The sequence below is a fragment of the Lissotriton vulgaris genome, chromosome 6, assembly GCF_964263255.1.
Source record: "Lissotriton vulgaris chromosome 6, aLisVul1.2, whole genome shotgun sequence".
Taxonomy (NCBI): Eukaryota; Metazoa; Chordata; class Amphibia; order Caudata; family Salamandridae; genus Lissotriton; species Lissotriton vulgaris.
Window position 1 is genome coordinate 1,754,495,309 of NC_141694.1, and position 27,655 is coordinate 1,754,522,963.

At 48.2% G+C, this 27,655-nt stretch overlaps 1 protein-coding gene across 2 annotated transcripts in view; it reads left to right on the plus strand.

Moving 5' to 3' along the window:
- Nucleotides 1-27,655, plus strand: part of CDC42BPA (CDC42 binding protein kinase alpha) — a 1,012,118-nt gene that overhangs the window by 807,902 nt on the left and 176,561 nt on the right. For both annotated transcript variants that reach the window (XM_086927989.1, XM_086927990.1), the window contains exon 21: nucleotides 5,649-5,725. In XM_086927989.1, the coding sequence (XP_086784115.1) occupies nucleotides 5,649-5,725 (77 nt within the window). The remainder of the gene's footprint in view (nucleotides 1-5,648; nucleotides 5,726-27,655) is intronic.

The window sequence follows — 27,655 nt, forward strand, 5'->3', positions numbered from 1 at the left end:
CTGTAAGTGACATCAGAAGAAGTGAAATCAGATGCTAAGATCTCACACATATCTTTATCAGGTGTGTCATGACTACATTTAAGTGCATTATGAGATTTAACAAATGAGACTTGGCGTCGGGATTGTGTCAAAAAATGGCGCAATCCAGACACAAAATCTGTGCCTCAACTAATTACTTAATTTTTTTAAACCCTGGCACATAAAAATTGGCCACAGGGAGAAGCATGGCAGTAGATCTGTTCTGCTTAATTGGCTGCAAAGTAGGCATCTTAATATATGTTGTGGGGTTAAGGTACCTGTTGTAGAGGTGCTCAGTAAATTTCAGGGAATAATAATAATGATGAGATTAGTCTGGAGGTTAACGCATTTGTTGAAGAGATCTGTGTTTTGTGAAGTCCCTGATTTGAATGAAGCTAGTATATAATGTTAATGTGTCTCCTGCAAAGCACTTCATGTAACATGCAGATGACCGATTCTTATTTTATGTAGATCGGTAAGTGGGTTACTGCTTTGAACACAGATAACCTTTGTTAACTGGAGTTCATACATTTGAGTCCTTGTAATCTAGCACAGTGAGCTGTAAAGGACATATGACTCCTACACCTTGTAACCCTGTCTCATGTAACTCATCTTGTACGTTGATTCACACATGTACATGATTTATTGTCATGTGTATGTTACGTAAAGAGCTCTGACACCCTGCATTGGGTTGTGTAGCGCTATAAAAGAAATAAAGTAGTCCTAATGAAATTGTTATTTGTATAAATAGTGAGAAAGACCAACACATCTGACATTCTTACAATGCATGCATCTCGCATACAGGGACTGAACAAAAGCAAAATCATGCCTCTCTTAAGTTCCGGTGAAAAGATAAGCTGTGTGATGTGATGTGACATTTCTATAGCGCGCTACCACTCCAAGGAGCATCTTGGCGCTGCGACTCCTTATTGCCAGCAGATAACCATAACTGGACTGCCCATGTTAGTAGGGGGGATCATAGCAAGGCTTTGCAGCTTGTGTCTGACAGTGTGTAGATCCATGCTTTCAGCATTTTCCTGAACCTTTTCTCTGTGGTGGCTTCGCGGAGGATGTGGGGTAATTTATTCCATGCTTTAGCGCCGATAACTGCTAGGGATTTACCTCCCTTGGTCGTCCGCCTAAATCTGGGAACGAGGAGCAGCTTTGCTGTAGATGATGTAAGTTCCCGGGACGGGTGATATTGTATAAAGTGTCTGTGCAGGTACAGTGGGCCCTGATGATGAAAAGCCCTGTAGGTGATTGTAAGGACCTTGAATAGGATGCGCTTTTGAATCGGGAGCCAGTGTAGGGCATCCAATGCAGCGGAGGCCGAAGATTTTCTAGGCTATCTGAGGACCAGTCTGGCGGTTGCATGTTGGACCATCTGGAGTCTGTGCAGGGCAGATTTATTTAACCCTGCATACAGACTATTACAATAGTCTAGTCTGGATGTTATCAGTGCCACTGCGACCGTCCGTCTGGCACTCATAGGGAGCAGGTCAAAGAATTTTCTCAGACCCCTAACGATGTTAAAACATACACCTGCCACTTCTTTAGCTTGTTGTTTAAAGGACAGGGTGTTGTCAAATTTGATTCCCAAATTTCGTACTGCATTGATAGTCTTTGGTGGAGCCTCTGTCTCTTTGGGCCACCAGTCGTGAGGTGAGAAACAGTTGTTGGGTCCAAAAGGCACAATGTCTGTTTTTGCAGAGTTACACTTTAAGTGGTAGTTCGTCATCCACGTAAAGGTTGCCGATAGGCAATCCCTCAGGGTCATTTCCGCATTAGTTTGGTCCTTGTCAAGAACTAATACCAACTGGGTATCATCGGCGTATGCAATTGTACTGATACCAAAGGAGGAGATCAGTTTGATCAAGGGAACGATATACAGGTTAAACAGGGTGGGGCTCAGACTTGAGCCCTGCGGGACCCCTGTTTTCAGCACTTTCTCCTCAAAGCAAAATTGTCCCAACATAATGATCTGGCGCCTATGTGCCAGAAAATTTCTGAACCATTCGAAAACGGTTCCCGCTATGCCCGCATTTGCTAGGCGGTGTAAAAGTATAGCATGGGACACCATATCAAACGCTGCAGAAAGATCTAACAGAATCAGGACAGCCATCTTGCCCTGATCCAATGCAGCTCGAATGGTCTCGGTTGAGGACAACGATGCGGATTCAGTTGAATGATGTGCCCTAAAGCCAGCTTGACATGGGTGAAGGATTTCATTCTCTTCCAGAAAAGCCATGAGTTGCTTGTTGACACACGATTCCGTTAATTTGCAGAGTACTGGGAGGAGTGAAATGGGGTGCAGATGGGTAAGGGTCGCAGGGTCCTGCAAAACCTTCTTTTGCTGTGGTCTAACTGCTGCCACTTTCCATTGCGGGGGGATTTCGCCTGATTGAAGGGATGAGTTTATGATAGAATTAATTCCAGGGTTGACCTCTTTTATTATTGCTTTAAGCAGCGTAGGGGGACAGGGATCGAAGGGAGATCCTGACTTAATAGCAGATATCCCCTGGTATGTGTCTTCCAGACTAATTTGATTAAAGGTTTCCCAACGAGGTTTATATATATCTATGTTAGTTTTATCCTCTGACTCCTCTTTCTCAAATTGAGGGAAGTCATTTGTGAGGGTATCTATTTTCTGTGCGAAATAGTTAGCAATCTCGTCACAGAGGGTCTGGGAGGGTGGGATCTCTTGTGTTAATACTTTTGGCTTTCTAAAGCTGTTGACAATTTTGAATATTTCTTTCTGTTTGTTGCTAGAGGCTTCAATTTGGGACGTTAAGTACTTGGCTTTTGCGCCTTTTATTGAGGCATGATAGAGCCTTCTAGCCCTCGTATACACCTTCTTTTCTTCATTCCCATAATTACGTCACCACCTTCGCTCTAGGACTCTAACTTTACCCAACATTTCTTTTAGTCCGCATGAGAACCATGGTGCAGATATCCTCCCTTTCCTTGGTGTAAAACTTCTTCCTGGGTTTTTGATCTGGTTTCCAATCGTCGTCATCCATCCCTCAAATATCTGATTATCTGTCATGGTGTTCCCTGAGAGAGCGGGTTTGCTCTCCTTCACCCATTCATCAAGGTCAGGGTGCTCTATGATTTTCTCCCAACAAGGTGAGGATTTGCCCTTTTTTGACGTCTCCTTTGTCTTTGTCTCGTTTCCCTCTATCTTAAGGCTGAATTCAATAAAAAAGTGGTCTGTCCAGGATTGCCGAACAGGGGATTCTACAGTCATTATGTCCATGTTGGAACTAATGCAGTCGAGGGTGTGACCTGCCTCATGTGTTGGTTCTGATATCCTCATTGTCAGCCCCAAGACGTGCAGAGTATCTTTAAGACTGGAGGCATGGTGATCATTTAGGTCATCCAGATGTAGATTTAAATCTCCTAGTAATGTGAAATTAGCGAACCTAAGAGTTAAGTCACCAAGGACTTCCCCTATGCTATCCAAAAACTGCGTGGATTGGCCTGGAGGGCGGTACAGCAGTGCACCTGCAAAGGTGAATGTATCACACAATTGGATGCAAAAACTAAGGCTTTCAGCTCCTCTGACGCCTGTAAGCTCCATTGTTGAGCATTTTAGAGTGTCTCTATAGATAATAGCCAGCCCACCACCTCGCTGTTCTAATCTGTCCTGTCTTCGGATAGAGAAGCCAGGAGGTAAGGCATGTACTATATCTGGGTTAGACCACTCTCTTAGCCAAGTTTCGGTGATAAATAAACAGTCTAGCTCTTTTTCAGTAATAAGGTTGTATATATGAAATTAATTTTTGCACATAGACCGTGCATTTATCAATCCCCCCTTTATGGGTATGGGATTCACTTCCCCTTTAGGAGTGTTATAGGGTTCTAATATTAGCCTACAACCATAGGAACTGATTGGGCCCACCCAGGTATCAACGTTAAGGGCATGCTGGCAGTTTTTAGTTTGTTTATTTAGCGCTAATAACTCCTCTCTAGGTAGGATATTTACCTGAGCAGAATGTCTGGCCCTTTGCCCGTCCTCGGCGCGGATGGGCGCAGACGGGCAGGACTTAGGCTTCACTTTGGCGCGACACCGGTGCGCCCGCTGATCGCGTCCGCTACGCGGAGGCATCACCGTCTGTTTTTATACTGTAGCCTCGAGCGCTAGAGCGCTGGGGCTGGGTCTACGCCTAATATGGCCGCTGAATTTCAGCTCCGAATGCCACCTCCCACTCAGCACCTAGCTCGGCTGTATGCAGGGTTTCAGAAGAACAAATTCAGTGCAGGTTGCTGCAGATAAATGTACAATTTTTAAAAAGTTGCTGCAAACAAGTGTACAATTTTTTTAAAAGTTAAGCTTTGCGGCGCAAACAAATTTCGAACACAGAAATTAAACAAAGTGGAGTAAAAACGCTGTCAGTGCAACAAACGATCTCCCGGCTTTCCGCCTCAGGAGGACAGAGGAGTCTGTGTGCATTTGTTTCCCCTCAGTTGCATTCATATTTAAGTGTGAGGTTCCAGGCCTCGTCCAGTCAGGATATTCAAGCAAAAGGAGACCTGATGGCCCCTTAACTTCGGCCCAGCTGGAGGTGAAAAAAGCCTCCCTCGCTGCCTGCACGTTGCTGCTGAGAATGGATAGCAGACTGTTGAACATGTCCAGTGTCTCAAAATTACCCCGGGAAAAGTTCAGCATATTTCTGTGGGGCCCAACTTCTTGGCAGGGGGGCCGGCGTCCACCCTGTGAAAATAGTGGGTGGACGCGGTGTACCTGCTAGTACCCCCGACTTCTGCCCCGGATTTATATAACCTGCAACTAGAGGATATAATGCTACCTCATTCTAGAACAAATGCTGGTAGCTGGGTCACATCAGGTGGACAGGACCAAGATGTTTTTTTTGTTCCTCTTGGCACTAAGTTAAGGCCAATTTTGTGCTATCGATGCTTCACAATGTAAAAAAGTTTTACATTAATATTTTGATTTACCAGGCTTTCTTTTTAGCAATAGTTATTTCTGCTTGACCCATCTGTGCTTTTTCAGACTTGTGTTTCAATTGAGGATATGCAGTCATCATGGCCCTGCTTTGCCCAACGGTGTATCATAATCTTAATGGAATTAGTTTTTCTACTTACTAATTCTTGTTTTGAAAAAAGTGCAGCACAAGTTTGAATTCTAAAAAGGCTCATTACCTTTTTTGAGACATTTGGATGACTGCCAGAGAGGTACAAAAGATTACAGCGAGACCACCTCCTTCTATAGAAATACAGCCCTGGTGTAGGGTTTTGTAGTTGAGGGCATTGCTAGTGTATTATTTTTCCCTTTCCTTACACTTTTTGCTACCACCATTCAGAACTTTGATCTACAAATGTACTACAGCTTGCCCTGCCTATAACTTTAGTATTCAGAGCATTGCGTCACCGGTCAGAACAATATCCTGAAGAATTTGGCTGACAAACGTCGATGGCTACCTCTGTATATATCTGCTGCTAGTCCACTTACCAACCATTTCATAATCTCATGCATGTATCACTGTTGCTGAGGTGGGCTCTTGCTGAAAGGTTTTCCAATGCATTGGTGCTCCAGATGTCTGTGATAGAAAACTAATGAGAGTTAATCTTTTTACATGTGGATTAAACATCTGTCGTTCTTTCCTTAGGAGTGAAGCACCAAGACTCCCAGAATTCTTTCTTGGCGTTCCTGAATGCACCTACCTCCACTTTGGATCAGTTTGAAGTAAGTGTTAACATTTTACACTACACAGTGGAGTTCAGCGTGTAGCATTGTGTCAATTCATTGTTGATCACGAGTTTTATTTGTGCTATGAAAAAACGTATCCTCCAAAGGCTAAGGCATCAATCTACACTCAAAATGATTAATGAAGAAGTCTCATTTGTAGGATCAGAAATATTCAGGGATGCCACACTCCTTTCTAACTCACTATTAACAAAAAACTCTATTTAAGACTTAATTCCAGCACATACACAGTCATGTTGCTTCCCATTCCTGTTGTAGCTTTAATTCATTTGTCATTTTATTCTTTGTTTTCTATAATTTTCCCATTTATTTTAAATGATAGTGGACCACAAATTTAATAAAGGCTAATACATCAGGTTTTATGCTCAAGTTATCTTTTCAGTATTTTATTTGCTTTTTTTCTAAAACACCATGAATGTTTGTATTGCAGTGAAAGGTTCATTTCTTTCCTTTTATCTTCTTTTTCACCTATTGCTTTGCTCATAAAATCAGGATTCCCTGTCTTCATCCTCTTCTTCCATGATCGGTTTCTCTTGTGACGTAAGTTTCCTGGATCTCAAACCAAACCGCTGTTCCCTGAAAGCCTATTGGTTTGAAGAACATCTGTTTGTCTATAGAAACCACCTGATTTTAGGGCAGAGGGGCTTTTGTATTATATTGACCGCTGCAGTGTTTTTTTTCTACGCCTGTCTTAAATTTCGTAGATGCTTAAAATATTTGTGTTCTTTTACCTGACACCACTCACTCGACTTTGAACATTAATGCTCCATCATGTCATTCCCCACAAAATATATGTAATGTTCCTTTTTCAGTTTCTGCATTACATCATGCAATTTGAAACCATTTTCTCAAGTTGCCCTAGTCAGGGGTGCTTGTTGTTGGATGGTTCTTGTAACAGGGCAACATTAAAGTTATTAAACTTTTTTCCACAGTGGCAATTTAGAACAAGCAAATGGTCACTGAACCAAATATAGCCAAACACTTCAAATAAAAAGTTAAATATAGATTATAGTCTATTGTGATTGTATTGTGATTGAATTGTATTGTAATTGCATTTATATAGCATCTACTACCCCATGCCAGGCGTTGATGCACTTTTTCGGCAAGTAGCATGCTACTCCGGGAACCATAAAGGATTAGTGTTGAATTAGTATAGTGAAATATGAAAATAATTTGAGTGGTGGATATTAGTCAGTTATTTGGATTGAGAAGGATAGTGGAGGGATAGAAGAGGGAAAATGGTTTGCATTTATATAGCGCTTGTTACCCATTATGAGGTGTAGAAGTGCTTCTTCGGTGAGTAGCACACTACTCTGGAAGCCATAAAGTATTAGTGGTGAATTAGTGTAGTGAAATATGAGAAGTGGACATGCTAGTCTGTTATTTTGATTGCACAGGATAGTGGAGGGATAGAAGACTGAGGGATTTAGACTTTTTTTCGTTTGTTTTGGAGGTCATAGCAGTAGGAGGAGGCTTGGGATGAGTAAAAAGGGATTTGGAGTGGAAGAGTCAGAGGGAAAAGTTTAGAAAAGCTTATTTTGGGGGATCAGTATAGTAAAAAAAGGTGTCAGATGAGTAGGGGAGAGTCTAGAAAGGGTTATTTTGGGGATCATTGAAGTGGTAAGGGGTTTGGGATAAATGAGAGAGTGGGAGTAGAGGATATATTTATAGAGGTTTAGGGTGAGAAATAGGATCGTGCATTGGAAAGAGTAGTAGAAAGAGGTTTGAGATGAGTCAGAGAGTTGAGGTAGAAGATATATTGAGAGAGTTATAAGGTGAGAAGAGGGTAGTGCATTGGATATGCTGAATTAGAAGAAAGCAATAAATACTAAGATCCATACGTAAATGGAAAGTATATAGCTGCATAAAGGAAGTAATTATATGTAGATTAAAGATATTGATAGAGGTATAGGGTGAGAAATAGGGTAGTGTATTGGAAAGAGTAGTAAATAGAGGTTTGAGATGAGTCAGAGTAGGAGAAACGTGTATAGATCCAAGTACATGGAATGTATTTAGATGTATAAAGGAAGTAAGTATAGGTAGATTAAAGATGCATTAGATAAACTCTGGTTTTCAAGTATTGTAATTGATGTATTTTTATTTTTATGTAAACAACTATTCTACATTTTTATACAAAGCAATACACATATGTATCTATCTATAACACAAATAAATGTTTATATACAGAGGGATATGCTGTATATTTCTGCTTGCGTATGATGCTTATGTGGGGAAGAGCCAATTCCTGAGTATTTTTCTGAGTTGTCCATGGATCTTATGTTGGGGGTAAAAAGTTCCATAGTTTGACTGCTTGAACAGAGAAGGATGTGCTACCCGTGGGTTTTTCTTGTATCTTGGGAATTTGAGGCGAGGTGCCACTCTAAAGCGGAGGTTCCTTTGTTGAATGTGTTTGGTGATTTGATTCATGATTAAAAGTGGTTTTCCCCCTCTTCTCCCCCACCTGATTTTTTACCCCCATCCCATCCCCCCTACATCCTTGTTGCCCCTTCCAACCCGCTCCTCTGCGCTTCTGCAAGTCCTTGTTAATTTAATTAAAAACATTTAAAAATACAAACCTCTTTTGGAGGGCACAGCAGCAAATTGCTGCCGACCTTCTTTTTAAATATAAAAAAAATCTTTGCATCCTTTCGTAGGTGCATGCTTTCATGATGATATGTTTGCGCCTAGATAGGATGTGTCCAAGTCTTTGCACCTGTTTTCTTTTGGGTATGAGGCTGCACAGCATTGGAAGAAAATGTTTTCAAATGATAGGAATACTCACTAAAAGGCATAGGAATAGCCAACAGGTCCCAAAGGTGAGACCTATTGACTTCACCCAGGGCTTTAAATAGGATGAAAAAAACTGTGGGCGGCGGGGTCTCTCAAAGGGGCGTGGCCGATGTAATTGAGGGCGTGACCGAAAAACACTTGAGCTAACACTCTGTGCTTAGAATAGTGCGCTGCCTGACTGGTGTTTTGCTTTTTCTGCCATTGCATTCAGATATATAATACACCAAGCAACATTACACCAACAACAAGCCAAGGCTATTGCTTTTTGTCAATGGTTGTTAGTTGCATAAGATAAATATGCAATAACTATGATTGTGCATAACATAACATAAGTGAAAATCTCACAGTACATAGACTTAGTGGCTGATTTCAACTTAGCTGTGCAGAGGCGGTCTCCCATCTGAATCGGGAGGTGTGGTTTATGCCCCTTTTCCTCTTCGCTTTCATTTAAGAGATTTGGTAGCAGCATGCTCTGGGAAGGAGAAAAGATTAGTGGCAGCAGGACAAACCTTACAACCAAAGGACTGGGCAGAAAATGCAATCTGTTTTTGAAGAAGAGGAAAAATGTAGGGCTTTGGCTTGAGTGTCAACAAAGGATTCTAAGGGGTCGAATGCAGTGGTTGGAGTATTCCGACACATGAATTTGAATGCTTCCTGCTTAGTATTCTCTCTGTCTCCCTGCTTAGTTTTTAAAACAAACTTCATCTTTAAGGACTTGCGAGAGCCCTCCCTAACAGATAACTGAAACTCCAAATATGCACAGTGTTCTCCCTATGCATGTCAAGGCCACTCAGCAGGTACTTGTATGACAAAAGCAAGCATGATATGATTTTAACATTCACATTTACCTTTCCATTGAGAGTGTTCTTCTTTAAAGCTACCCAGGCTGCCTTTTTTGATGAGAAAATTCAAGCCTCCACAAACTCATCCAGAGAGACTTTCCGTATTGTTAAGGAACTCCTCAAAGTCTCAGACCCGCTCCCCACCCCCGACACCTCAGGCCTCAGATGCAATCAACTTGCAGAATTCTTCTCAACGAAAATTCAAAATATTCTAAAAAGCCTCCCAACCACAGACCAGCCACCAGATCCTAGTTCTCCCATTGCCCCAAATGTCTCGCCGCACCTTGACACCTTCTCCCCTATCACCAGGGAGGGATTCCTCACAATTCTTGAATTCCGCAAACTCCTAAAAACCTTCCTTTTTCCCTAGGCCTCCGTTCTTCTGCTAAAGTCTATACTCATAGCTCTGGGACGCCCACGGGTAGCCACTCGCTCTACAAATCCAATTCCATTCCATTCCATTATGCTTCATGTAGTCTTTTTAGGTACCTCTATTTACCTTTATGCTGGCTCAGGGTAAAGGGGTCATGCTCTTACGCTGGAAGAAAAGTCACAGTCTGTGACTCCTTCAGAGCTGGTAAAGCACATAGTCATCGACTCCATTGTTAGATTGTTTTCTTTCTGCCGTCTGGTTTGGACTCCACAGTTCCTCCCCTCCATCAGTATTGTTGTCAAACCCAATCTTCCTTTTCTCTTCATCTCGGGTCGACAGCTCAAGCTTTGCTGGATAACTTTTGGGTCGAAGTCAGCCCAAGTGGGCCTTCGCCCTTCGGGGCCTCCTTCCGTCTTCTATCACAATGCCTCAACGTTGATGGAACAGATGCCATTTCATTACTTTTCAGTTTTACCACCTCTATCTTGTTGAGATGGCAGCTTTATTCGACAAGTGCCCTGAGTGTGGTAGGAAGAAGGCCAAGTCTGACCCCCACAGAGTGTGCATACTCTGTCTACCTGCTACTCATGTACCTGAATCCTGTGATATTTGCCATTCTTTCTCCAGGAGGACCCTACGTGACAGGGAGAAGATTCGTCTCCAAGGCCTGGAGCAGAGTAGACATCAAGAAGCAGGTGAGACCTCTGGGCATGGAGGGACTCTATCATCATCCTCTGCCCATGCATCAGCCTCTGGGGGGCTCCCCAGTCAAGCTCAGGCCCGGAAACGGCTCCGGTCCCGGTTGACGTCGAGGGCTTCGGCGTCGAGAGTTATGACTACCCGGGTTCTGGATCGAAGCGACGTCGACGTTTGACGTCGAGGGGTAGGACGTCGAGACCTCGGACGAGGTCGACGTCGAGGACTTCACCGGCGTTGACACAACATCGTCGTCGTGCTGAGTCCCGAATAGGCAGGCGCTCGCAGTCGAGGCGACATCGCCGTTTGCCTTTAACGCCGACACGAAGATCGACGTCACGAAGCTCAACGTCACGAAGATCGACATCGAGGAGAGCCACGTCGAGAAGATCGACGTCGAGGAAGGAAAAGTCAACATCGAAGAGGAGAGTGGTGAGCGTCTCTTCATCAGAGAGTTCCCGGTCGTGGTGCCGCCGGCGTTCCTCCTCAGGAGAGTCTACCTCCAGAGCATCCTCCCCGAGGCCTGCTCGTAAGAAGAGGAGAGTACTTAGGTCTCCGGACTCTGATTACTCGAGGACCTACTCTCCCTCAAGGCCTAGAACTCTTACTCCGTCACCTCAACGGCTACCTCCTCCTCCTCCTCCTCCTCCTCCTCCGCCTCCTCTTTCACCTCAGCCTCTACAACTGAGGCCTTTAATTCCGGATCAGCTGCCTCTTCTTCCACTACAGCTGGTGCCAGTGGGTCCGGCGAGACCCAGGAAACCGAGGTCAAGATCACGGGGGAGGCATCGCTCTCGCAGTGAGCGTAGATCTTCAGCCAGGTCACGACATCGTCGTAGAGAGAGGTTGCGTTCCAGGCATACCAGATACACTGACTCTTCCAGTGACAGGAGGTATTCGCCTACTTTGTCTGACTCTCCTCCAACGAGGGTGTCGCCAGTGGATGACATTGTGACGTTTCAGGACATGCTGTTGAGGGGAGCAGCAAAGTTGGGGATAGCACTGACGGTGCCCACCCCTTCCATCTCTGTCATCTTTAAAATACTACAGCGTAAACACCTGTCTCGCCCTTTGCTGCCTTTGGTGCCAGGGTTAGAGGAACCGGCCATGGAGCTGTTTCTGACACTGGCCTCGGTGAAGTCTGCCCCATCCTGCAGAAGAAGTACAGGCCCCACGGATTCCTATCCGGCATTTCTGAGAACGAATCCTGCCCCGGATTCAGTTATCGTTACAGCAGCAAAGAAGCAACACTCTACTGCTCTTTGGTCAACGGTCCCTCCAGACAAGGAGAGCCATCATATGGATTCGGCAGGGGGAAAGGTCTGCAGTACGGCGTCCACGTCTATGAAAGCTGCAAGTTCGACAGCACTTCTGGGTTGGTATGACCGCTACTTGTGGGACTCCCTGTAAAAATTCATTGAACTCCTCCCGAGGGACAGAAGGGGAGATTCCTGAGAGATCTTGAATGAGGGCATGATGGTTTCCAACCAGGTCATAAGCGCAGTTGCGGATGCCTCTCTCCTGGCTGCTCATGGGTACTGCCATGTAGTAAATTTGAGACGCCACTCCTGGTTTCACCTTACCTCTCGTAAGCCGGAGGCGCAGCAGCGTATTGCCAACTTGCCCTTTTCGGGCACTACCCTCTTCGGGACTCATGCCAATGAGGAGATGGCCCGCATGAAGGCAGAAGTTGAGACGCTGAAGGCGGTCTGTTTGGAGAAACCAAAGGACCTGCTGAAATCTTTCCGCCCCTTCCAGAGGCGCTACTCCTCCAAACGTTTCTAGGGGGGGGGGCAGGGTACCAAGCTGGCCAACAGCAAAAGCAGCAACAACAATATGAGAGGCAGCCTTTCCTGAAGCGTCAGAGGGGCAGAGGCGGTCAGTAGGCCTCATCGGGAATAAGGGCCTAGCTGGGCCGCTTCCCTCTCGTCTGTTACCCACTCCGGTGGGGGGAAGCATTCAGAATTACCCGGCAGAGTGGAAAAAAATTACTCCGGACAAGTGGGTGCTGAATATTGTTTGCAATGGATACAGTCTTCGTTTTGTCAGCCCTCCTCCAGCTATTCCACCAGTTCGCTCACAATACCAGCTGCGCGAGCTCCAAGCGGAGGCCGATACCCTATTAAGGGAGAGGATCTATACTCCAGGTTCTTTCTGGTGCGCAAGAAGGACAAGAACGAGTTCAGGCTAAATCTGGATTTGCGACAAGCAAACAAGTGGATCCGCAGGGAGAAGTTTTGCATGTTGTCCTTGCACCAGATTTATCCTCAGCTGCATCGAGGAGACTGGCTTTGCCCAATAGATCTGCAGGATGCGTACTTCCATGTACCCATTGCACAGAAACAGCGGAAGTTCCTACGCTTCCCAGTGGGCACCAACCACTATCAGTACACCGTACTTGCGTTTGTCTGAAGTCTGCACCCAGTACTTTTTCAAAATGCATGGCAGTGGTGGCGGCTCACCTGAGAAAGGACAAGGTGTTTGTCTACCCGTACCTGAACGACTGGCTGATCAAAGCATCCACCTCCAGGAAGCGCAATTGCATTTCAACAGGATGGCTGTTCTGTTGAGCCAACTTGGTCTACACATCAACATGTCCAAGTCTGTTCCGACTCCTGTTCAGTGTCTGCAGTACTTGAGAGCCTCCATCGATACTCTCAGAGCAAGCGTGTGTCCTTCGGAGGAGCGACCCTTATCGATCCTTCGGAAGGCTCAGACTTTCATGTCCGTTTCATCAACGACAGTGAGGACAATGTCGTCTCTCCTTTGGTCGATGGCTTCTTGCATCTTCCTTACACCACATGCACGCCTCCACATGAGATCGCTGCAGGAATGTCTGAAGGATCAGTGGGACCAGAAACGAGGGAGCTGGGAGGACAAGATCACACTGTCCCAGCACGCTCAGCAGTCACTGAAGTGGTGGTGTTCAGCGGAGAATCTCCTCAAGGGGGTTCCATTCCACAAGGACATTCCAATACAGACCATTGTGACGGATGCTTCTATCCCGGGCTGGGGAGCGCATTCGGACCATCTGCAGATCCAAGGAACGTGGTCCCAGGCGGAGTCCACGTACCATATCAATTTTCTGGAACTCAGAGCTGTTCTCTTGGCACTGAAGGCCTTTCATCCGTCCTTCCTTGTACAGATGGACAATACGACCACAATGCATTACCTCAACATGCAGGGAGGCTCGAGATCGCGCACACTGTCTCAGGAAGCGCAGGCGATCTGGCACTGGCTGCTAGCCAGAGGACTGACGATAACGGCGACCCATCTACCAGGTGTGCAGAATGCTCAGGCTGACGCACACAGCGGGCTCGTTCAGGAGAACCACAAGTGGGTTCTAAACGACGAGGTGCTAGGAAACATCTTCCAAAGATGGGGCACTCCAGACATAGATCTGTTTGCCACTACCGAAAATAGCAAATGCAGAGACTTCGCCTCCAGGTTTTACCAACCGGGGACTCTGGGGAATGCGCTATGGATCAGCTGGTCGAACAGCTTTCTGTACGCTTTTCCACCCATTGCCCTGTTTCCGGCAGTGCTCATCAAGCTGTCTCAATCCAGAGCGCGAATAATCCTCATTGCTCCGGAGTGGCCTCGACAGTGGTGGCTCACAGACCTGCTCCACCGGTCTCTCCAAGGACCTCAAGAATTTCCGGCCCATCTCCTTGCTTCCGTTCCTGGCAGAGGTCATCGAGAAGACCGTCAACGAACAACTGACCGCTACCTCATGGAGAACAACATCCTGGACCCTTCCCAGTCAGGGTTCCGCAGCAACTACAGCACCGAGACTGCCCATCGCCACCACCGATGACATCAAGTCCCTGCTGGACAACGGAGAAACAGCAGCCCTCATCCTCCTGGACCTGTCAGCCGCCTTCGACACGGTCTGCCACCACACACTACGAACACGCCTCCAGAACACCGGGATCCAAGAGAAGGCCCTGGACTGGACCACCTCCTTCCTCTCTGGCAGAACACAGCATCCGCCTTCCCCCTTTCTGCTCGGAAGCCACGGAGATCATCTGCGGCGTACCCCAGGGCTCATCCCTCAGCCCAACTCTGTTTAACATCTACATGGCACCGCTCGCCCACGTCGCCTGTGAGCACGACCTCAACATCATCTCCTACGCCAATGACACCCAGCTGATCCTCTCCCTCACCAAGGACCCCCACACCGCCAAAACCAACCTTCACGAAGGAATGAAGCCCGTCGCTGAATGGATGAGGAACAGCCGGCTGAAGCTGAACTCGGACAAGACGGGGGTCCTCATCCTCTGATCCACCCCTTAGACCTGGGATGACTCCTGGTGGCCGACCGCACTGGGAACCGCTCCAACACCCACCGACCACGCACGCAACCTAGGGGTCATCCTCGACTCCACCCTCTCCATGGCTAAACAGGTCAGCGCCGTCTCCTCCTCCTGCTTCAACACCCTCGGCATGCTCCGCAGGATCTACAAGTGGATCCCCACTGAAACGGTCACCCAGGCCCTCGTCAGCAGCAGGTTGGACTACGGCAACGCCCTCTATGCAGGAACCTCGGCAAAACTCCTGAGACGGCTCCAACGCCTCTGCATGCCTGATCCGCAACATCCCTCACCGCAGCCACATCACACCCCACCTGAGAGACCTGCACTGGCTCCCGGTCAACAAGAGGATAACCTTCAAGCTCCTCACCCTCGCACACAAGGCACTCCACAACACCGGACCAACATACCTCTACAGACGACTCTGCTTCTGCACCCCCACCTGCCAGCTCCGCTCCGTCGCCCTCGCCACAGTCCCCCGCTTCCGAAGAGCAACCTCCGGTGGCAGATCGTTCTCCCACCTTGCTGCCAAGACCTGCCCATCCACCTACGGCAGACCCAAGACCTGCTGACCTTCAGAAAACTCCTCGAGACCTGGCTTTTCGAGCAGTAGCAGCATTCCCCACGCCAGCGCCTTGAGACCCTCACGGGTGAGTAGTGCACTTTACAAATTATATGATTGATTGATTGATGTTACCAGAAGGCTAACAAGACTCTAGGGGGTAAGCCTAAGGCTCATTCAACCAGAGGCAAAGCAGCTACTACAGCTTTGCTACGTAACATCCCCATTGCAGACATCTGTAATGCGGCTACTTGGAAGTCTGTCCACACATTTGCGAAGCATTACTGCCTGGATTCTGATGCCAGGACAGATGCGCAAGTTGGGCAGGCTTCGCGGAGGAAATTATTTGCTCAGTCTTTTGTTTTCTTCCACCTCTAGATTGGTTTTGGGATGGGCTTGCCATTCTATTCACATATTTTGACTATACACAGAGATGCCCTACTACAGGAGTAGTTTCTTACCTGTAACTCCAGTTCTGTAGTAGGGGTATCTCTGTTATAGTTATAAGCGACCCGCCCGCCTCCCCAGTGGAAGAAACAATGATTACCTGAATGCTATACACCTTCAAAAAGAACTGAAAGTATCTGAAAGAGACACGTTAGTGATAGATTCCTTACCTTAGAATATCCCCAGGCGTCAGACTGGATCCGGAAATTTTTGCGTAGCAATACCCCTGCGCGCTGGTAGGCGTCGTCTGCGGCTCCGCGTCCGTCGTCGGCGTCGTGAGCGCCGGGATGACGTCATCGGAGTATATAGACGGCGCCCATGCGCGCTGACGTCAGTTCTTCTTTTTTCCGCGCCAGCTAGCGCAGATCCGGAAGAAGCTCTACCCCCAGTCACTTTTTGACTGAAAACTTTTTTGATCTTTTTGATCCTCTAGTTAGTCGATTCTCGACTATCGGTGCCAGGGATGCCCGGGTTCAAGCCTTGCTCGAAGTGCGGCCGACTCATGTCGGTCACGGACCCCCATCGCCGGTGCCTGAAGTGCTTAGGCCTCGACCACGACGATCGAACCTGCTCCGACTGCCGGGCCCTGACGTCGAAGCGTAGGCGGGAGCGGTCCCGCAAGCGTCTCGAGCTGAGGCAGTCGGCCCCGCGCCGCTCCAGGTCCCGGTCCCGGTCCCACGGGAGGTCGAGGGACAGGTCGCGAGGTCGGAGTCATCGACGTTCCGGGAGTGGACACCGATCGTCTGGTTCCAAGTCCTCAGGTAAGAGGCATGAGAGGTCGGAGCGACACCATCGATCCTCCGACCCGCCCCGTCGCTCGCACGATGCGGCCGGGGATTCGGGCGACACCGCCCACGCGGCTCCGCGGGAGTCGCAAGCGTCGCCGCCTGCCCCACACCTTCGGGTCCCTGGGCACGGCGCGTCGCAGGAGGAGGTCGAGAGGTACCTCATGGCCATGAGGGCCCTCCCTCCTCAGTCGGTTCCCGTGGCGCCTTCGGGCCGATCGGCTCCGTCTGGAGGTCCTTCCGGGTCGGGCGCTTCGGCCCCGACGACGTCGGGTGCTTCGGCGCCGCTGGCGACTTCGGTCCCGGCGCCGCGCGACCTCGCTGGATCCGGCTCCGGATCCGGGACCTCGCCGGTCGACCCTACGACCTCGCCGGCGACGTCCCTTCAGGTGTCGTCCCCGGCAGCCGAAGTGGTTGCCGACCCCAATGCTTCCTACGGTCCTACTCAGGTGTCGGAGGGGCGCCGCTGGGCGCCGATTCCGTCGGCCTTCGGAGAGTTCTATCTCCACGAGGAGGCCCTGGCTGTTCATCCTGGTCTCCAGGAGCCGGGTGACGAGGAGCAATGGGAGGGGTCCGAGGACCCTCTGGCACGTGATTGCCAGTCTCATCAGGACTGGACATATGAGCTTGGGGAGGCCAGTGGTATTGACACCTCGCCAGACACTGGATTTACGTCGCCCCCGACTGTGGCTTCGGAGGCGGGTTCTGCTTACAGTGTAGTGTTGACGAAGGCAGCTAAGGCCCTAAACCTTGAGCTCCCCGTCGCGGCCGTGAGGACTAATCTCCTCACTGAGGTCCTCAAACCGCAGTCCGGCTCCGCGGAGCCCCTCCTGCCGTTCAACGAGGCCTTGTGTGACGTTCTTCTGGGCACTTGGTCCAAGCCCGCCACAGGCCCCCCTGTGGATAGGAACGTGGCCAGACGCTACCGCCCGGCACCGGGCGACCCTTGCTTTTTGTCCACCCACCCCACCCCCGAGAGCCTGGTCATCCAGGCCTCCAACTCCCAGACCGCATTCCCGTCGGCCCCGCCCGACAGGGAATCCAAGAGATATGAGCAGTTCGGGAAGAAGGTCTTCTCGTCTGTGAGCCTAGGGCTCCGGTCAGTGAACACCAACTGTCTCTTGGGCCGCTACACCCACACTCTGTGGGACACGGTTGCGGAGGTGCTGCCACAATGCCCTGAGGAGGTCAGGGCTAAACTCAGCCAAACCCTTGCGGACGGCCGAGATGCGGCACGCTTTTCCATCCGGTGTGGGCTGGATACCACGGACTCACTGGGCAGGGCGATGGCAACGACGGTGGCGGTTCGACGCCACGCCTGGTTGAGGTCCGCCAACTTCTCGGCCGATGTCCAGGCCACCCTCCTGGACATGCCGTTTGATGGCCGTCGCCTCTTCGGCGACAAGGCAGACCATGCGCTGGAACGTTTCAAGGACTCCAGGGCCACGGCCAAGTCCTTGGGCCTTACGGCCCCACGCCAGCAATCGGGTGCCTTTCGCTCCTTTCGTGGCCACGGAAGGGGCGCCCCACCACGGACCGTCAGCCACGCGCCGCAGAATGTTCAGCAACGCGGTGGCGGCCGTGGGAACCGCCGTGGCGGTGGTCGGGGCCAGCGGCGAGGCCAGTCCACACCTCCCTCAGCAGCCCCCGCCTCAAAACCTTCCTAGTCCGAGTTTTCAGGCCCATGTGACGCCTGTGGGAGGCAGGGTTCGCCATCACCTCTCCCACTGGCATACAGTCACTTCGGACAGGTGGGTGCTGCAAATTGTCCGAAGGGGTTTCTCCCTCCCCTTCGAGTCTTCCCCTCCATCCATGCCACCTCAATACCACCGTGTGTCGGGGGATCACTTGCAACTTCTGCAAGAGGAGGTTTCGGCCCTCTTGGCCAAGAGGGCCATCGAGCGCGTTCCTGGGCCAGAAGTAGGACGTGGCTGTTACTCCCACTACTTTCTGGTACCCAAGAAGGGCAAAGGGGGCCTACGCCCTATCTTGGATCTGCGGAACGTCAACGGCTTCCTCCGGACGGAGAAGTTCAAGATGCTCACTTTGGCTCAGGTCCTGGCTGCCCTGGACCCAGGAGACTGGATGGTAGCGTTGGACTTGCAGGACGCCTATTTCCACATCCCCGTCCTGCCGGCCCACCGGCGTTACCTGCGGTTCACGGTAGGCCTGGAGCACTTTCAGTTTACCGTGCTCCCCTTCGGCCTTACCAGCGCCCCACGGGTGTTCACGAAGGTGATGGCGGTGGTCGCAGCCCATCTGCGCAGGCAAGGGGTGTCAGTCTTCCCCTACCTCGACGACTGGTTGTTGAAGGCGGGCTCGCCCCAGACAGTCGTCACCCACCTCCAGACTACGGCCGACCTCCTGCACTTGCTGGGGTTTTCCATCAATGTGCCGAAGTCACACCTGTGTCCCTCTCAGAAGCTCCTTTTTATCGGAGCGGTTCTCGACTCGGCGCAGTTTCGGGTTTACCCACCCGAGCAGCGGGTTCGGGATATTCAGGCTCTGATTCCTGTCTTCAGGCCGTTATCCCGGGTCTCGGTCAGGTTGACGCTGCGGCTTCTGGGACTGATGGCCTCCTGCATCCTTCTGGTGCGTCACGCCAGGTGGCGGATGCGGGCTCTGCAGTGGGACCTGAAGTTTCAGTGGGCCCAGCATCAGGGCAACCTGTCCGATCATGTCCTGATCTCGGAGGGCACTGCGAAGCAACTGCAGTGGTGGCTCACGGACCGCGACTGGGTCAGTGGCAGACCCCTCTCTCTACCCCAGCCGGAGCACGTAGTTGTGACGGACGCGTCCCTCCAGGGCTGGGGAGGCCACATGGGAGAGGCGGAGATCAGAGGCCTCTGGTCTCCGGCGGAGTCCCGGCTCCACATCAACCTTCTGGAGCTGCGGGCGATTCGTCTTGCACTGAAGGCATTCCTCCCCTCTGTCAGGGGGAGCGTGGTGCAAGTGTTCACCGACAACACCACCGCCATGTGGTACTGCAACAAACAGGGCGGTGTGGGGTCGTGGACCCTTTGCCAGGAGGCTCTGCGCCTCTGGCAGTGGCTGGAACATCAGGGCGTGACCCTGGTGGTTCAACACCTGGCAGGCTCTCTGAATGCCAGGGCGGACGAACTCAGCCGCCGGTGCATGATGGATCACGAATGGCGTCTGAACTCGGACGTGGCGCAAGGTCTCTTTCGACAGCGGGGAGAGCCTTGGTTAGATCTATTCGCCACAGAAGAGAACGCGCAATGTCAGCAGTTCTGCGCGTTGGAGTTTCCAAGGCGGCACTCGCTCGGAGACGCTTTTCGTCGCGAGTGGAGCTGCGGCCTGTTGTACGCCTTTCCGCCTATACCACTTCTGCCCAGAGTGCTGAAGAAGATCAGGCGCGACCGGGCCCAGGTCGTCCTTGTGGCTCCGGACTGGGCACGAAGATACTGGTATCCCGAGCTACTCAGCATGTCAGTCGATCCCCCGATTCGTCTGCCTCTTCGGGAGGACCTTCTGTCGCAGCAGCAGGGGACGGTCCTGCACCCGAACCTGTCCAGTCTCCACCTACAAGCTTGGAGATTGAGCGGCGGCAGTTGAGGCCATTTGACTTGCCTCCCGAAGTCTGTGACATCATTCTGGCAGCCAGGCGTCCCTCCACGAAGTCGGTATACGCCTGCCGGTGGAATAGATTTGTGGCATGGTGCGCAGCAAAGGCTGTGGATCCCCTCTCTGCACCCCTTTCGGAAGTGCTGCTCTTTCTTCTTTCCCTTGCCCAGCAGGGCTCTGCTCTGGGCACTCTTAAAGGGTGCCTTTCTGCTCTTTCAGCCTTCTTGAGGCTACCAGATCAGCCTTCCTTATTCAAGTCCCCTATAGTGAGTAGATTTCTGAAGGGCATCACGCACATGTTCCCTCCTGTTCCCTTCGTGATGCCCCAGTGGGACTTGAATCTTGTTCTCACCTATCTGATGTGTGCTCCCTTTGAGCCACTTCATAACTGCCCTCTTCGTCTCCTTACTCTGAAGACGGCCTTCCTGGTTGCCATCACCTCTGCCAGGAGGGTGAGTGAGCTCCAGGCTCTTTCTTCTTCTCCACCTTTCCTGTCTGTTCATCCTGATAAGGTGGTGTTGCGTACACGGCCTTCCTTTCTGCCCAAGGTTGTCACGGCCTTCCACATCGGGCAGTCCATCACCTTGCCCACCTTCTTTCCGCCTCCGCATCCCTCGAAAGAGGAGGAGAGGCTCCACCGTCTGGATCCAAAACGTGCGCTCTCCTACTACCTAGACCGCACTCGCCAATTCCGGGTGGATGACCAACTCTTCGTTGGTTACGTGGGCGCGAAGAAGGGAAAGGCTGTACACAAGAGGACCATCTCCAGGTGGATCATCTTGTGCATCCAAGCATGCTACTCCATGGCGAGGAAGGAGCCCCCGGCTGGATTGCGGGCTCACTCCACTCGGGCCACGGCAACGACAACTGCCCTGGGCCGCGGTGTCCCCCTGCAGGACATCTGTCAGGCAGCCACGTGGGCCTCGCTGCACACGTTCGCGAGACACTACTGCCTGGACAGTCAAGTCCGGAGGGATGGCTTCTTTGGCCGTTCCGTCCTCCAGGACTTTCTGGTGTGATATTGGTTCGCAGACCCACCACCGGGGTTGGTATTGCTGGGGTATCTATTCTAAGGTAAGGAATCTATCACTAACGTGTCTCTTTCAGATGCACAAGTTACTACTTGTGTAACGATATATCTGTAAGAGACATTAGTTAGTGATAGATTCCTTACCGCCCTCCCATCCTCCCCGTTCTGCGAACCGATATTTAGGGTTAAGGTCATCCCCTTTCAGGGCCCTAGTTTCATGGCACCAGTGTTAGTTCTATCATGGCTCTGCGTATCTGGCGCGGAAAAGCTGTGTTATCAGAACTGACGTCAGCGCGCATGGGCGCCGTCTATATACTCCGATGACGTCATCCCGGCGCTCACGACGCCGACGACGGACGCGGAGCCGCAGACGACGCCTACCAGCGCGCAGGGGTATTGCTACGCAAAAATTTCCGGATCCAGTCTGATGCCTGGGGATATTCTAAGGTAAGGAATCTATCACTAACTAATGTCTCTTACAGATATATCGTTACACAAGTAGTAACTTGTGCAACTTGCCTGGGGTTGTGCATCATGGGATACTGAGGGTCTCTGGAGTGTTCCTTAAAGGCACGGTATCCTTTTTCTAGACACATAATGGCAGCCTATGAGGCTTGTCTGTCCAACCCTTCCTCTCTATCATGTCAAAGAATTTTTGTGAAGGGGAGATTCTCTAGGTGTGAAACTCTGTAAAATGTTTACATTTATATATTATTTGGCTATCCTTTTTCACTTCAGGATGAAGTGCTGGCCAATGTAGCTTGGTTATTGTAAGGCTCCATTATTTGTCTTTGATTTTCTCTTAAGTGTCTATGCAGGGCTGCAGAAGAAGACAACTTAAGAGACTATTTTGATTGCTCCGGGGTCCACGCACATGGGCGGGACTATTCACAGATTATGACTATAACAGAGATACCCCTACTACAGAACTGGAGTTAGAGGTAAGAAACTACTCCATCTTGCTCTTCTCTGAAAGGAGCGATAGAAAGAGTGCATCGCTCTCAGGTGGGAAAATGGTTTTATTCCCACTTTTTTCTAATAAAGAAAAAGTCAGGGTAATTGAGACTGGATTTAAGAAAGCTGAACAAATATCTTCAAAAGAAATCCTTTCGCATGGTCATGCTTCAAGAAATCCTTCAGCTTCTAGACCATGCAGATTTCATGACAACATTGTATATCAAGGATGCATACTTCCACATCCCCATTCACCCCAAACATCGGAAATTCCTTCGTTTCACTGTGGCAGGGGCTCATTTTCAATTCAAAGTCCTCCCCTTCGGTCTACATTCAGCCCTGAGAGTCTTTACGAAATTCCTGGCCCCGGTGGCAGCTCATCTCAGACTTCAAGGCATACAACTTTTTCCTTATCTGGACGACTGGCTAATAAAGGCTCCTACTTTTCGGCAGGCCTCTCGAGCAACGTCCACATGCCTTCAACTATTTCAAACCCTGGGACTGTCCCTCAACATTCAAAAATCAGTTCTTTGTCCTTCTCAAAGGATTCAATTTCTAGGGGCAGTGTTGGATACTATCCAGGACAAGGCATTCTTGTCAGCAGAAAGGCAAGCACGCTGATTTCTCTGGCATCAGACCTCCAAAGAAGACGGTTCGCTTCTGTGAGGATCATCAATTCATTCCTGGGAATACTATCCTCAGCAATACTGTTGGTACCTCACACCCATCTAAGAATGAGGCTGATCAAGGAGGAGCTAGACAGTCAATGGCTGCAGATCTCGTGGTCGTTCGACGACCTAGGGAAAATAACTCCAATTATGCAGGAAACGCTGTTTTGGTGGCTGCGCTCCAAGAATGTCTCAATTGGGCTTACTTTTCTTCCTTCTGTGCCAGAGTTTATCCTGACTACAGATGCCTCCCTAGAAGGGTGGGGCGAACACCTTTAAGATCGATCTATTTCTCAGAGCTTCGAGCCATTTCCCTGGATTTGCAGTCTTTTCTCCCAAGGCTTCAAGGGTCAACAGTTCTCATCAGAAACCGACAACACCACTTGCGTGCATTACTTAAACAAGCAAGGAGGTACCCTTTCACACATTCTGTCTCAAGAAGCTTAAATCATTTGAGAATGGCTGCTTTCTCACAACATCATGATGTAGGTGGAACATTTTCTGGGAATTCACAACACTCTGGTGGACACTCTGAGCAGGAATTCGAAGTCCTGTCATGAATGGGAGTTGGATCAATCAGTGGTGGAACACATATTTCGAATGTGGGGCAGACCAAATCTAGATCTCTTTGCCTCCAAAAACAATCGGAAGTGCCCATTCTTTGCCAGTTGGGAACCGGAGAAGAGCTCTTGGGGGATCGCGATGAGATGGACAGGAATCTTTGCTTACGCATTTCCCTCCTTTCCATTGCTCCCAAGATTTTTGCGCAAGCTCAAAATGCAACCATGCTCCATGATTCTCATTGCTCCGCGATGGACGCGTCAGCATTGGTGCACTGAGCTTCTCCTACTGTCCATACGCAGACCATACCGCCTTCCTGCAGTTCCAACCCTGTTGTCAATGAGCAAGGGCCAGATTCTTCATCCTTGTCCAGTCCAATTGCATCTTCATGCATGGTTTCTGGATTCACAGAATTCAAGGAGATAGATTTACCTCAGGATTGTAGAGATATTCTTGCAAGGGCAAGAGCTCCTTCTACTCTAAAGACTTATGCTTTGAAATGGAAACAATTATTTTCTTGGTGCAGTGACAAGGATATACATCCTTTTAGATGTTCTCCAGATAATGTGCTGCATTATTTTCTTTCATTAACTAAGTCTGATCTAATGTTTGTATTTGTAAAGCTACATTTAGCGGCCATCTTGACCTTCAGACTTTCTGCAGGAGCTGCATCCCTTTGCTCTAATCGCTTGATCAAACAATTTCTAAAGGGGCTCTTTAGAGCTCCTCTTCCAGAATGGAGGCTTAATCTGGTGTTACAACAGTTCATGAAGCATACATATGAGCCTGTTCACAAAGCTGACCTCAAGTACCTCTCCTGGAAAACTGCACTTTTAGTGGCATTCACCTCTGCTCGGAGAGTCAGTGAAATTCAGGTGTTTACTATCAAACAACCTTATTTGAAATTCACCAATGATTATGTTATCCTCAGAACTAATCCAACGTTTATTCTGAAAGATCCCTCTACATTCCATCTTAATGAGCCTGTTATATTGCGTTCTTTCTTTCCCAATCAGTCTTCCTCTGCTGAAAAGACTTTGCATACCTTGGATGTTAAAAGGTGTCTGAAATTCTATATTTCACATACTGTGTCCATCAGAAAATCAGATCAATTGTTTATTTCTTATGGTGGTCAAAAGCCAGGAACAGCTGTTACGAAATCCACTATTGCAAGGCGGATTGCATCAACTATCCAATTCTGCCATACTAAAGCTGGACATCCTTTATTTATGAAACCCAAGGCTACCCTCCACAAGGGCAGTATCCTCATCTACTGCTCTTTTTGCCGGAGTACCTTCGGAGAAGATTTGCAGTGTTGCAACCTGGACAAATGCGCACACTTTTACACAGCATTACTGTCTCAATCTGACGACAGAAGCTGAATCAGCTGTGGGTCAAGCAGTGTTGCGAAACCTTTTTAAATAAGGTAAGCCTCTGTAAGGAGGTGATTATACCATTGCATGTTAACATATACATGTTGTATTGTCTTTCTGTTTTCATACTGTGCTTCATATATCTATATATATATATATATATATATATATATATATATATATATATATATATACATACACTAGCTTACCCGTCGCGCGTTGCTGCGATTTCAGAAGAAAGGTAATTCAAGGAAACTTGTTATGATAACATTCAATTTACATTGTCATTGTTATTGAAACTTATTCATTTTAATATGGAAAACATTTCTAAGTGTGGCTTGAGCACTGCGTCCTCGATTGGCTTCCAATCTTGATTCTGGTTGCTCTCCTATTTCATTCGAGCGGGCTTGAGCAGTGCGTAATTGATAGTTTTCCAATCTTGATTCTCGTTGCTCTCCTGTTTCATTCGAGCGGGCTTGAGCAGTGCGTTATTGATCTGTTTCCAATCTTGATTCTCGTTGCTTGTTCGTTTGAGAAGAACGGGCTTGAGCAGTGCGTACTCAATCGGCTTCCAATCTTGATTCTCATTGCTCGTTCGTTTGAGAATTACAGGCTTGAGCAGTTTGTATTCGAACCGCTTCTAATCTTGCTTCCCGTTGCTCGTCTGTTTCTGAAGCTCGTAATGCCTTTTTCTTCCGTGCTTCTGATGTAGATTGACCAATCGATTTCTGTCTGGGGGTTATAACTGTCGACGATGCTCGCAAATTCGCTGTCTATTTCAGTATTCGAAATTTTAATCAGAAGGTTTTCCGACGCGTGAGCTGGCCATATACAGATGTCCATGTGAGAAGCACGGATTCTCCAAATCTAGTCCACACACTTGCAGCGATTGTCCTTGTGCTTTGTTGATGGTCATTGCAAAAGCAAGTCGCACCGGAAACTGTAAACGTTCAGTATTGGAAAGATTATGAGGGCCCTGGGGAGCCGGGGGGGCCAATATTTAACACATTTTTTTTTTGTTGCAAGAAACCTTCGCAGGAGTGTACTCAACAACTTCCCAAAGTTTCATTCCGATCGGATGAATGGTGTAGTAATGTATAAAGGACAGACAGACAGACATACTTTCGTTTTTATATATATATATATATATATATATATATATATATATATATATATATATATATATATATATTTATACATTTGGATATAATGCTTTCCATTATTAGGGTTAAAATATTGTATTGCATGGCTGTATTGGTATTTCAAGGTATTTATTGTTTTTCTTATGATACCCACCATCCACTATCCAACTAAGCATTTTTTTACTGATAACTATTCTGCTTCTAAGCATGTGAATCTATGAAAGATACCCCAATACTGGATATGAAAACGATTTACTTACCTGTAACTTCAGTTATCCAGTATTGGTATCTTTCATAGATTCACATGCGATCCACCCTCCTCCCCGCAGAGGCTTATCTTATTGCTATTACATACTAACTGTCGCTTGTGCTACGAAAATCTGAGGGTTTGCCTCTCTGTGGAGGGTTCTAAGAGGGTTTACAAAAGGACTAAGATAGGCTAATGTAGTGACTTTACTGTCAATAGTAGCCTATTGTGCAATGCTTTTTATGACTATTATGTGTATATTTTATCGTACCGCGAGACTCCCACCTCGTCTGCGGGGATGATTCTAAGCATGTGAATCTATGAAAGATACCAATACTGGATAATTTAAGTTACAGGTAAGTAACTCGTTTTCTTATACCTACTCTTTCATAGGTAGTTAAATTGCAATGTATGGAATACATCTAATCAATTCGGATTTATCGTTTTGAACCTGTAATACTTCAAATGTTTTACTTCTCAATGTTTACTTTTTCATTAGCATCTCCTTTATAACTTTGATTTGCTCCTCCTGTACTGCCCTGTTTCCTTCACACTTCTTAAAACATGTTCTGTCTGTTTTCATTTCCCTTCTTTGTTGTTCTTTTTCACCGCATTCTCTCATCTTCTAAAGATTTTTGCCTTTTTTATCTTGAGAGAGAACTCTGATCCTCTTATTGCCTCTTCCCTCTATTTAATTATTAAGTAACTTCCAGTACCTTTTGCGTTGTTTAGGACAGCACAGATGCATTATCTGTACATTTCAGACGTAATTAATGGCTAGAAAGCAAAGATTTGTTTTCTCCATTAATTCCACTTCAAAATAAAAGCATAAAAAATATGTTTTCATACTGACGAAGCTATTGCTCCCCATGTAAATATTGTTATTACGGGAATGATTCTCAATTTTTCCATGCTTCAGAATATTCTGACGTCCTACACATTAGCTAGCGATGGGTAGCTGAAAACAACTCTTTTTTGCTAGGCCCTAAAGAGCAGTTCAAGCTCTGATGCATCTCATGCCGGAAGCAGCCTTTAACTTCAAGGTAGCATTTAATTGAAAGACAATACACGTACATACATATTTCAAGTTTGAAGTGCTTAGCTACCTGTACAGCTTTGTGTTATTGTGAGAAATCTTGTTTGATCGCCTCTGTACTTTAGGGCTTCCTTTGTGAGCTGTTTATGCTAACAGTTTTGAGATGTTGCACTATTTGAGAGGCATGCAGTGCCTCACTTCACTTGTGTCGACTGATTCAATAGAAGACCAAAAAGAAACCTATTGCCAAATTCATCATCCCTTATTAGCTGCATCCATTGCTTGAAAAGGCCTCAGGGTGTAGTGATTCTCAGACCACGTGGGTATGATGAGGAAGACTGTCAAAGATCATCAACGCAAAGAATTCACCACCAAAGTCATTGAGAAACCTGAGTAGCAACAACAGCTGGACTGTCATTGAGAGAACAGTTAGTTGAGGCCTGAGTTCATAACATAGCAGAGGATCAAGGTCATAGCAACCTCAATAAACTTTCTTAAAACTATG